At 41.2% G+C, this 12,546-nt stretch overlaps 1 protein-coding gene across 1 annotated transcript; it reads right to left on the bottom strand.

The window, feature by feature from the left end:
• Positions 1-10,356: 10,356 nt before the first annotated feature.
• neff2 (neuronal intermediate filament family member 2) lies at positions 10,357-12,154 on the bottom strand. Its single transcript, XM_015969378.3, has 3 exons — positions 11,025-12,154; positions 10,773-10,897; positions 10,357-10,699 (listed from the first exon to the last, which is right to left on the bottom strand). The coding sequence occupies exons 1-3, from the start codon at positions 12,018-12,020 to the stop codon at positions 10,639-10,641; spliced, it is 1,182 nt and encodes a 393-aa protein (XP_015824864.3). The 5' UTR covers positions 12,021-12,154; the 3' UTR covers positions 10,357-10,638.
• Between the last annotated feature and the right edge of the window lie 392 nt (positions 12,155-12,546).

Genomic DNA, 12,546 nt, shown 5'->3' with positions numbered 1-12,546 from the left:
GCTGCTGTACCAACAGTCTCTCCAGTCTCAACCTCCTCTCTCTGTCAGCCAGCAGGATCAGCACCTTGGAGAGAGGCATGCCTACCAGCAGCTGAGACGGCAGTTGTCACCTCTCACTTTAAACAGAAGAAGAAGACCTCGACGCGGGATGATTACTACTACCCGGTAGATTCCAGCCTCATAGTCCTTTGTTTTTCTTGAGCCTCTAGTGAATTTTTCTGGATTTATTTGCTTTGTGTTTTTTTATGCTCACACCTGCTTCAGGAATCTTGGAGAATCTCTGGTGAAGGAACTCTTAGGATTATCTAAACTCATCAGGATACTCATCGCCTCTACATAACCTTCTGGACCCAGCTTCCCAGTGTTCTCCTTCTCTCCAGTCGCTCCACTCCTCTGCTTCCCACACGCTCCCTCTCCTGGATATACACACCTCGACTCACCCAACTCTCGACCTGCCCGTCCCTATTCCTCCTCATCTCCTGTGCCCAGTAAGTCTTATCTCTGCACCTCCCTCAGTTAAGACTTACTTCTCAGGACTCACCTTATTTTGCTCTCCCCTCCTCAGACTCTGAGTACGGGCTTTACCCCATCCACTGGAAGCTCCAGTGCACTTTTTGTTCCCGTTTATTAATAAATTCCTTATTTTTGATCATTATAACTGTGAGTGTGTTGATTCTGCATGTCCTGGGTTAAACTCCTTCCCCAGACCATGTCAGAAATGTGTTCTTTACTAACTTGACTTGGTTTAAAAATCTTACTAAAATAAACCTTAGAGGCTGTCGTATTGCAAAACCCAATCATACTTGTTATGTAAATATTAGCTTTGTAGATATCTTTTACAGATCTATATTTGTGTGCTAAAAAAACCCATAAACTTAAATAATTTGTCATTCTTTGTTGAAAAACAACAAAATACAGGTACACAGAAAGTGTGGGAAAATGATCATGTGAAAGTATTGCTCTTTAAATGTAATTCTATTTATCTTTAAAAAGAAAAACTAAAAATGTCCTGTACAGCTGTGGGCAATTTCTGTTATTCTTAAAGAAAAGAGTCGGAGAGAGTTTTTCAGTCGAGAACAGCGTGGTCTTTTATTTGTCTTCTCACATCTCAGGACAGCCGAAAGACCCCGACAAAAGAGTGGTTCCCCTTTTTATTGCTCACATCTCTTCTGTGGAAACTGTGGGTGGAGACTTCTGTCTGGGACACAGCAACACTTTTGGAATCACATCAAGTATTTAGCAAGTCAGATAAGCTTTAAGCAATGTTACTGGAAGCAAGCAGAGACCAAAACAGGAAATTCCTTTGGAGCTGATGTTGGAACAGCACACGAACTCTAGCCAGAAAACACTTTCAACCTAAGAACTCAGCTTTAACTCAATACATTTTGTAGATGACCTCTTGACCTTTTTGGCACCAACAGTCCTCCATTTGGTGGACTTGTCCACCACACATTACTATCGTAAACAAATTAGCAAATTAGCAATGAATGCTTAACTAAGTAACAGAACAAATGAGCAACAAATAATGATAATGTAACAATATGACCGAGGATAGAGACAAAAGGGCATAACATATGACCTTAAATCAAAAAATGCATAAAGGAGAACCCATGCCAAAACACGAGATGATGTTCCAGACTAACACAGCAACGTTAACACTTATATGTAATGAACAATGATTAAGACACTGAAAAACAACCGATGGGTTCACAGCTGAGACAATGAAAAACTATGAAACAATACATGAAACATGACTTTAGCATTAACTGAACCCATTACTTCACGAATGTATTGCATGCGTGCTCCGTATGGAGGCGAAAAACCCTGCCCGCTGTACTTTAACAGGGGAAATTCCTCCATGTCCTCCCCGACCCCAGGGACAAACACCACGGCACAGAGCGGGCATGCGAGGACATTGGTGACACATGTCCTCGTCAGTGATCAAAAGAAAAAAAACACACACAATCAACAAAAGCACATGAAGATAAACAGGTGACAAATATGATGAATAATGAACAATTAGCTTTAGCGAAGACATAATGAAACAGTAATAAGTCCGGTTGAAAACTTCATTCAAAAGAATAAAACGGAAAATACAAGTTCAGCATCCATGTCGGCGTTGGAGGCCTTCTGCTGCAGGAGGGCTTTATGTGGACAAGTGTCCTTTATTTGTCAGGAAAGCAAAGGCATAAGTCCTTGGCTCAGTCCTCCCTTTGTCCATCTTCGTGCAGCGTGGTGGTGCCGACTTCATCCTCTCCACAGCGAGCAAAACACAACATGTCAACAAGAAAAACTTGAATTAGCACGCCAATTGCCTATAAACCTATTACCACAAAAACTTCCTAAATATTAGACCCATAGACAAAGCATCCATCCCCACATTCACACCCCCTTTCTATACTACTCACTATCCTAAATTAAAGAGCTAGTTTGCCAGCACGGCATGCAATGATTCACTCAAACATTTACGGGCTAATGGTAAAAGCAAAACTCACCTGATTGTCTTGATAACTAGGAGTAATGTAAATGGCCGCTCGGTAAAACGACCAGAAATAAGTCCTTAGAACCAAATTTAAAAGTCATCCAGCCAGTTCGACCTAAACTCAACTAGAATCACCTATTCTGATCCTCAACCTTCGAAGCCACATTCAAAACCCTTCATGCAACATCCACACACCCTCAAAAATGAACACATGCTAACTCATCACTATAAGAAAACACTAGTCAAATCGTGACATCCAGCACCCTCCAGAAGATCTGTCACACCTGAAATGGAGTACTAACAGTCATGGTTATGTTATCACACTAAGTTAAAGAACTTAGACACAAACGGGAACAAAAATGATGTGAAACCTAAGAATATACGGTAAACTCATATGTTGAGTCACCTATCATCAGTAGTTCTGAATCCCCAGCATACGAGGAATTAATCTGCAGCATTATGATCTATAACATTGTCATTAATGTGCCCTAAGCTCTTATCCAGAAACATGTCAGTTCTGGGCTCATTATTGGTAGTTTACCAGGAATACACACATGCTATATTCTGTTAGGATTTATCTCTTTATTACCTCAGATCTGCCTGGCCCCTCCGGCCCATGCAAAAGCTTTACGTACACCTTAAACCTATAACCTCCCCTCGGACAAATAAAACAATCAAAGTTGTAAAACTGGAACAAAAGTAATTAGACATCAGCTAAGTGACGCCGTCATTGTATGGTTAGTGAGACTAGTCAAGTCCATGCATCCACAGATGTGATTATAATGACGTGAATGCAGGTATGGAAACCAGTCTAGGGTGTAGAGTAGTTGCATTTTACTCATCTTTCATTGTAAACAATTCCTCTATTGGTGTCGCGGTCGTCGGATGGCCTATAAAACGATGATACATTGTGGTGATGTCTTTGTCCTCTTGTTATGCTTGTCCATTGGTTATCCTCTTCACCTCCTCCAGCAGAAACCCCATTGTAATTAATCAGGGATGGTTCCTAGCAGCATTCAAGACAAGAACCGTACAAGTTCAGCAAACTTCTTCTTAATTTAGTTAAACTAGTCCCAGTAAGGTGAGAAGCGACACTATCCTTTAGCCTTCATCTCAGGTATCGACGTGAGTCCATGAGAGTCCAATCTTCATCTTTTTCCATCCTCACCCTTGGTCACCGTGCAACACCAGGAAGACTCGCACTCCGGCCGGACCAGACGTCCCCCGAGCCGATCGCCTAGGGATTAATGGTTATGCACAAAAATGACCTAACTCTTACTGACCCTAGCCTCTGATACCTTCAACATCAGACACATACAGTTACAACCAGCAAGCGCAATTAAAGGTACAGTGACATCATAACATGGACACACACGGACACACAAACACATACACACACAGAGAGAGATAGAGAGAGCAAGAATGTGTGTGTGGGAGAAAAAATGAGTGGGATCCACTTTGCCACCAGCATCTCCACCTGTGTCACAGAGAAAAATTGCAAAGAAATTAAAACATAAAGCAAACAACAATAATTCAATGAGTATAAATGATTCAACTAAAGTATACAACCATGCATGGGTTTTTTAAAAACAGTTCCAGTAACACTGACGATGCCTTGTGCAATGGATTCTTAAGATGGTCTTCATCAATTGGAGATTATAACCGAATTGTTTCAGGATCCTGAATTTGAATTTGAATTGGTTAATTTACTCAGAATAGTCCAATGGCTTTGTTGATGTTTCTCAAGGCTCGGCCACGCCCATATAAATAAATAAACAAACAAACAAACAAGACAAACACAGTCAAGCACACGGTCCATACACGTCTCTGTGCCCTCACACACCAAGCAAATGTCAGACTTAAGCAAAAGTGTGAAATTCCTCAGTTAAGCAGGCATGCATGTCAGCAATTTCATCCAGAGCTTCCTTCCACTTCTTAAACCCCTAGATTATTTCTGGAAAATGCTCAAACTGCAAGAGCGGGACGCGCACAACTAAACTAAACTACTTATTCTCTCCAGTCTGTGTCTCCGCTTGGTTTAAATGAGCCACTTAACCGAACACTAAATCAGTGGAAGGAAAAAATAATACCTAAAGCGTGTGATCAAATTAATCCAACAAAACTTCCCATAACTACTGTTCTGAACTCATGTTGCGGTGTGATCTCTCCAATTAAAAATTAGGACAACCACTTTACTATCAATTCAACAAAATAGTTTCAGGTTTTCCAATGTCCCTTACTATTCACCCCAATTATGAACCTTCTTTCTTATTTCCTTTCCTTTTTCCTTTAAGAACCTCACTAGCACAAGAAATCCTAAGAATTAATTCACTACTTAAGGTTAATTCATAAATAACGAAACTGCAGTTACAGGTTTGTTTGTATATGTGGGCAATACAATACTATTTTTTTGTTACTGACTATTGTTTTGTTTTAGGTGACCTTTAAATTTAGAGGTATTATTGTATTGTGCACCAAGGGAGTGGCACTCCAATTTCGTTGTATCCTGTACAATGACAATAAAGGCTATTATTATTATTATTATTATTATTATTATTATTATTATTATTATTATATGGCATTGGTCATCAGCAGTTTTCCTTATTTCCTCACTTAGAAGTGTATTTCTGTGCTACTTCTCCATCTATAACACAAGTTAGTATCATCCTTAAAGCATCTGAAATTAAGCTGCATTGCTAAATCAATAACGTGATTTGTGCTAAGAAATACTCCCCTATCCTCTTTTTACCTACTCCTTTTTGCAGTGGCAGTGATTTCATGACAGATTTAGATCAATTTAGCGTTTTATTGCTATTACGTTTCACTTAATTAATTTTCCTTTTTCTCTTTTCTTTAATTTATTTATTTTATTTATTTATTTATCATGCCATCCTGTGATGATAAACTTAAAGACTTTTTCCTTTAGCCAATTGTCGTCCCATTCTCATCCCTCCTACAGCAGTTATACTCTACTGCTGGCGCTGTCAGGCTGCACGTACGCAGCAGCTGGGCTGATAAGCAGAATGTCAGTTCGCACGTATACAGCTGGGACGTAATTTTGGGGGGGGACGGGTGGGACATGTCCCCCCCACTTTTTCAAAAGGCAGTTTTGGTCCCCTGCACTTTTTTCCGTCCAAAAACAATATTACGCTCCATTAAATGGATTTGGTTGAGCACTAGGACCGAAACGGAAACCGGTTTCCTATTAGACCCGCCCAAAAGCTAATCTATTGGCTCTGCTGATACTTGCTAACGTATTATTGGCTGTTGCTGCTGTCACTCCAAATTGTAAACAGTCAGAACGTGCTCACGTTGTTTTGCTAGTTTGGAGCCGCTAGGGAACACCGGTACTGAGTCACATCGTCAACTAGACGCTGTGTAATATCAGAGCTCAGCTCAGCTTCCATTACATAACATTTGAATAAGTGTTCATTTGTGAGTCTTTGGTAGTTAGGCACAGCCAGGAGGCAGCATGTCAAGAAAACGAAAAGTGGATATAAGAGACTTCTTTCAAAGTCAAAACGTAAGTTGGAACATGTGACACCCCTGCATTAAGCTCAGACTCACCTCCTCCTTCACAAACATACTCAAAACTAACTTTTACAAACGCATCTCCTCCACATAACTGACTCCTCGGATACAATTTATTCGTATTATTATAATTATTTTTTTTATTATTACTATTATCATCATAATTATTATTACTACTACTAGTAGTAGTAGAAGTGTAACTTCAAAACTTTTATCATTTAACTTTATTGTAAACTTATCTATTGCAATGTATATGTTCACATTAAAAAGCTCTGAAAAATGAACGGTATCATCATCATCAACAGATTTTTTTAAGCTTAATGTCAAAGATGTACACTTTTCATTAGATTTATCTTATTTTTTCCATTTATTTTTTGTGTGTTGAAATGCAACAACTGTTTAAACACTTTTAAGGGAAAAAAAACATATTTAATATGTTTTTATACACTCAAATGTTAGGGTGATGATCATGTGTAAAACATTAGTTCAGCATGTCCTCTAACACAGCAAATGAACAAACGGCCAGATCTCAGGAGGGACCGTTTATGTATAAATAATTTTTATACTTTTGACTAGGCCTGGGAAAGTAACACATTTTGCTGGACGATATTTTGTCCAACAAATTGTTGATGATAAACGATATTGTCAACATTATCTAGACCAAAATAACCACTAATATAATGTTAATATATCATAATAATGCAAGTACACCCTTTAAAATGCAACAAATAAACCTTCATTTAACATTGAAATGTCCAGAACCAGAACTTCTAAATGAATAAAAATAACAAACAAAAATTAAATAAAAAAGGAATCTCACTCCCTGTTAGAAAATGTTGCACCAAAAACAATAAAAAAAAGACCCAAAACAATAAATACAATGGCCTATCCATTGTCAACAGCCAAAACTGCACTTCAATAATGATAATAGATAAAAATAATAATAGAGTTGTACATTTTTTAACTTTGATATATATATATATATATATATATATATATATATATATATATTGAGGATGGAAAAATTATTGAGATGGGCACGTGACGTGTCAAGGGGTCTTTACATAACACCCCCCACCCAAAATCCGCACAAGCCTGCTGTCCCCCCCCCCACTTCTGAAATCAAAATTTCGTCCCTGATCACGGCCCGTGAAGAACGTGGAAGACGTGATGAATAGTCTACGGCTGCAGACCCCCCGCAGATTTGTTGCTGCAGCAGCGAATCTGTGGATCTGCAGCAGTGCCCTTCTTAGCGTGACAGCGGGACGTCCCGAAGGTCCGCTCACCTGTTCACCGCTCAGACGTCCTGATCTTCTGCCTTCCTAGATCATCCGGCTGTAACCTGTTTCTGATCATGTCTTTAGTCCCGCTGTAACACTGATGCATCAGTCTCAGACGTCATGGAGCTCAGGTGTTATCAGAACTACCTGTGTGTGTTCACCACCCAGCTTCAGCTCTTCTGTGTTTGGGTCCGACCCAAGTTAGTAAATGTAAGTCCTCCATCAGGCTTGTGCCTCTGTGTCATTTTAAAGGATTTTATTTATTTATTTAACCGTTACTAGATTACCAGCAACAGAAATGCTACTAAAAACACACAATTATGTGAAGCTGGAAAAATTAGAATGCTGTACAACGTTACATTTATTTCTGTAATATAACTAGACTGAGAGACCATTTAAAGACTCGGGAACCTTTACAGGTGTTTCTATTTGCAATTTTAAATTTTAGCTGATAGGGGTCTTGTTAAATATCACACAGTGACCTTTTAATAGTCTAGATTAGTGTAATGTTCCTATTAGTAGTTCCTCCTGTTAAGTGCATATTTGTTTAAATTATTCAGGTTTATATAAAACATTTGGACATACATTTTATTATGTTCCAGTCAATAGTCATTTATATTTTACTATTGTAGTAATTCTTGCATTATTTAATGAAAAAAGTAACTAAGTAGTTACTTTTGTTGGTAATTAGTTACTTTTATGATCTTGTAACTCAGTTAGTAACTGAGTTACTTTTTTGACAAAGTAATCAGTAACTATAACTAATTACTTTTTTAAAGTAACGTTCCCAACACTGGTGATAAGCACTTCAAATTGTTTACATCCTTTCTGTTGTGAAGTCGGTGAGTGTTACAAGGGAAAGTTGTTGATAATTGTATTTATTTTTTATATGTCAGGAGAGAGACCTGGCTGGCACCCCGATTAGATCCCTTAGTTACACCTGCTTCCATCACACTACATGATGCTTGTGTTACAAATATGCTGTTTTAATCCCAATCTGTGCTGCAGAAATACGAGCAGACCAGTGATGAGCGGTCTTGGACTTTATTACCCAACCACCATCATGAATGCTGACATCCTAGCCTTCTGTCAGAAGAAAGTCTGGTGCAAACTGGCTTTCTACTTCCTGTCATTCTTCTACTATCTTTATGGGTACATCTTATTATTTACTGCAGATGATTTTATTATTTGGTTTGTTTCATTTCACAATAAAAAAATATGGAAAAACAATAATATCACGATTTTGGTTTGGCTAAATCACGATCATGACTTTTTCCTATTTTGACAATTCAGACGTTTTGGAAGTTATTTACCAGTAAAATGCATACATTTAAAATCATACCCCTTCACTGAAAATAGGTTAAAAGATTTCAGAATCCTAAAAAAATGTTCTCTCTAGAGGTGGCTCATATCCTATCATCCAGTGTTACCAGTAATTATTCCTTGTCCGGAGGAAAAAAATCTATCATGTTAAGCTAAATTCATGATGCATCTTCATCTCATGCCATCACTGGTCGGAATAACACTCCCTATTACGCCGCTCTATTTATCCCTCACTGCGCTCCATAGATGTCTCTGTGACGTGTGACACAGTCAAAATGGTGGTGGTGGGAACCATTTGGAAACAAAAACTTAGAATCCGAGGCTATGGACGTGATTTGTTCAATATATATGTCGATGGTGACCAAAAGAAGGAGATTGCGGATACAAGCGGCCAAATGAGTTTTCTCTGTGGGGTAGCTGGGTTCTCCCTTAGAGATACGGTGAGAAGTTCAGTCATCCATCAGGGGCTCGGAGTAGACCGGCTGTTCCTCCATGTCGAGATGAGCCAATGGAATTTGCTCAGGCTCCTGGACCCCTGGTAAGGTTTTCCAGGCACATCCATCTGGGAGAAGGCCTAAAAGAAGACCCAGGATACTCTGGAGTGATTATGTCTCTCGGCTGGCCAGGGAACGCCTTTGGATTCCCCCAGAGGAGCTGGCCCAAGTGGCTGGGCCCCTCTGCTTAGGCTGCTACTCCCACGACCCAACTGCGAATAATCGATCAAAAATGGATGGATGGATGAAATATATTTTATGTTATCGTCTCAGGTTCAGCTTTTGTAACTGATTTAATGTTTTTATCAAGGATGTCTGAGATCTGAACAGTTTCAGCAACTTGTACATCTAAAGAGATGTTTCAGAATTTTTCTGTGATAAATGTCTTCCTTTGTTTCTGCAAGTGTCAAATGAAAGCAACACTGACAAACAGAGGTCAGTTGAAAGTTTATTCAGCGTGTTGCTTGCTGTTACAGTTGCGACAAGCGTAGTGGTGCAAACTTGGTATTACGTTTACGGACGTTAATTACCTTAGAGTTCTACAGTCAGCAGAGAAATGAGGTGCTCCTGCATTTTAGTTTCTGTTTTATTTCTTCCCTGCGATGGACTGGCTCTCTGTCAGGGTGTACCCCGCCTGACTGCCCATTGACCGCTGGAGATAGGCACCAGCGCCCCCCCGTGACCCTACATGGACAAGCGGGTTCAGAAAATGGATGGATGGTTTTATTTCTTAGCTTCAAATTAACCCACAGAACAAAAATAGTCTGGTACACAGTGGCTGAAGAAACACTGAATATTTCTCAGGAGAGACCAGAAAAACAAACATTCCTCCACGGTATGAGCAAATCTACGAGATACTGCAGGAAGAAAAAGAGTTTTATTGTTGGTTTGATAAAGCCAATTATCCATAATGGAAAAGCAGATAGAAATATTTACTGTTTTATATTTTGCACAGTTAGATCCAAATGAAATAGAAACATAAAAAGATGGTTACTGGTTTACTCAGTTACTACTTTGGAGCTATAGGGTGCAGAACACTGACTAACTGGTTGTAGAGCTCTGAGTGATGCAGATCCAACCCAAGCATTGAGAGTTAGCAGGAGTTATTTCTCCTCCTTCACAAACAGTTGGCCGGTTGTTTGTGCAGAGAGGTTTGGGTTAAGTCCCACGGCCAGCTCCGATGCTTGGTCCTGAGCCTGAATCACAGAGGAAGTCAAATGAATCAGCCTGTAACTAATGCAATGCAGCCACTCTGTTTGTCGTCTTCTTGATGCGTGGTGTCAGAACGTGTGTAGAAGAAGGGGGACTTCTTGTGGACCTCTTGTTCAGTACAAGGGCGCAGCCATCTTGGGAGGGAAGAGATTTTCATTTGCTTTTTTTGTTGTTTGTTTTTGAGGATTATGGAGGAGGAATGATGATGAATGAAGATGAGGGAGGGAGGGAGGGAGGGGGTGATGTAAGGAGAGATGCTCAGGTTAGAGATGGAGGGGTGTGAAGGGTTCAGGTTGAGGTCGGTAACCTCTGGGTTTTAAATTAGAGCTTGAAGGGAAGGGTACGTCAGCCGAATCTCCTCCCCCTCCAGGAGTTTCCTGTGGAACGGAGACAATGTATCAAGCTGATGTTCAGAAAGCGAGTGTGGAAGTCCAGCAAGGCATTTCTCACCTGTACGCTGCTATTTCAATGTCCAGGGCCATCTTGACGTTGAGAAGGTCTTGGTACTCTCTCAGGTAGTGAGCCATCTCCTGTTTGGCTTCAGTGATGTCCTGCTCCAGCTCACCTATCCGCATCTACAAAGCAACAAACACAATCATACAACTGATTAAAAAGTGAAAAGAAATCCTACACAGATGTCCAACATAGGCTCGGAACATCAACGCAGAACCAACAGATTCTACAAAGACATTCCCCATTCACCTGGTACTTCTCCACCTCTTTAGCCTGTGTGTCCTCTAGATCCTCCAGCTGTTTATTTAGAGAGTTGATGACATTTTGGAGAGCCTCGATCTCCGAGGAGCGGGACTGAAGCAGCCTGCGGTACTCCATGGTCTCTTCTCGGATGGCGTGCACAGCTTCGTTGTTTTTGCTGGCCATCTCTGCCACACTTGCAAACTTGCTCTTGCACCAGTCCTCAGCAGCCTGCATGTTCTTGTTGGCTAGCCGCTCATATTGTGCCCGGATGTCTCGAAGGGCGGTGGAGAGATCCGGTCTGGACAACTCCACATCCACTGTGATGTTAGATACCTGCAGCTGGGCCTGAAGCTCTGCTTGCTCTTCTGCAAAGACTTTCTTCAGGAACATAATTTCATCACACAGAGACACCACCGTGGCCTCAGCATCACAGTTGTAAAGCACGACTCTGCTCGCTTCCTCTCTGGCCCTCTGCAGGGCCTCCTCAGCATCTATACGCTGCCTTGCCTCCTCCTCGCATCGCTCCTTCATCTGCTCGCACACGTCCTGCAGGTAGTCTCTCTCTGCCTCCATCTTCATCTTCTCATTGTTCTCTGAGTCGATCAGGGCCCTCAGACTCCGAGCCTCCCCCTCATAGAGTGCCTGAAGATGGGATGGATCATTCTGACGTCGTCTCAATGCGTCCAGCTCAGCCAGCAGGGCTCGGTTCTGCAGCTCCAGGTGCCTCACCTTCTCGATGTAGGTGGCGAAGCGGTCATTCAGGTCGACAAGCTGAGCCCTCTCCTGGGATCGCACTTCCAGCAGCTCCGTGTTGATGGAGCTGGCCTGGGTCAGGTCCATCCTCTGGGAGCCATCTGGAAGGGAAGAGGAGGTCATCTTCAGGATCCGTTTTCCAGACTGAAGCCGAGGAGAAGAGTACAGAGAGGAAGACATGGAGGATTTAGTGGATCGAGAGTTTTTGTCCCAAGGACGTCGGTAGGAGAAGAAGGATTCGTAGCTCATGATGAGTTTTTGTTGCTGTGAGTTTTTTTGTTTAAGAAAAAAAATTTGCGATTCGATTCAGAATCTTTTTTTATGTCCCCCTTGTTCTGCACACCATCGGTGAGGATGAGAGAGCGCTTTTGCACTGCACCAGTCAGTGATGCTGCAGATCTGGAGCTTTTATAGAGAGAGCGCTGCTCCCCCCTCCACCACGTAGAAACATCCGTGCTGTCAGCATTCATCAGGCCAATCACGGGCCTCCGCAGTGAGGAGAGAGGAGGCTATTTTCAGGCTCTCTCTCTCAGTGCAGTAGAGCAGACCTTTAAGCCTCATTTCTATTTTATTCTCTTAATTTGCTTTTTGTTTTTGTGTTTTCTTTTCATCTCTGCTGAAGGTGGAAATCTCTGGTGAGGTGAAGACTGATCTTCAGCACTTGGCTCACTGTGCTGGCCTCTGAATGAGGACCAGTGAAGATAAGAGATTTTAGACATGGTTTTTTATATCGCTGAGACATCCAGTGTTTGTCCTGACACATTATTTTAAGATT

The sequence above is a fragment of the Nothobranchius furzeri genome, chromosome 18 (assembly GCF_043380555.1).
Source record: "Nothobranchius furzeri strain GRZ-AD chromosome 18, NfurGRZ-RIMD1, whole genome shotgun sequence".
NCBI lineage: Eukaryota > Metazoa > Chordata > Actinopteri > Cyprinodontiformes > Nothobranchiidae > Nothobranchius > Nothobranchius furzeri.
The sequence above is the reverse complement of the archived record's forward strand: the minus strand, read 5'-3'. Positions and strand labels throughout refer to the sequence as shown.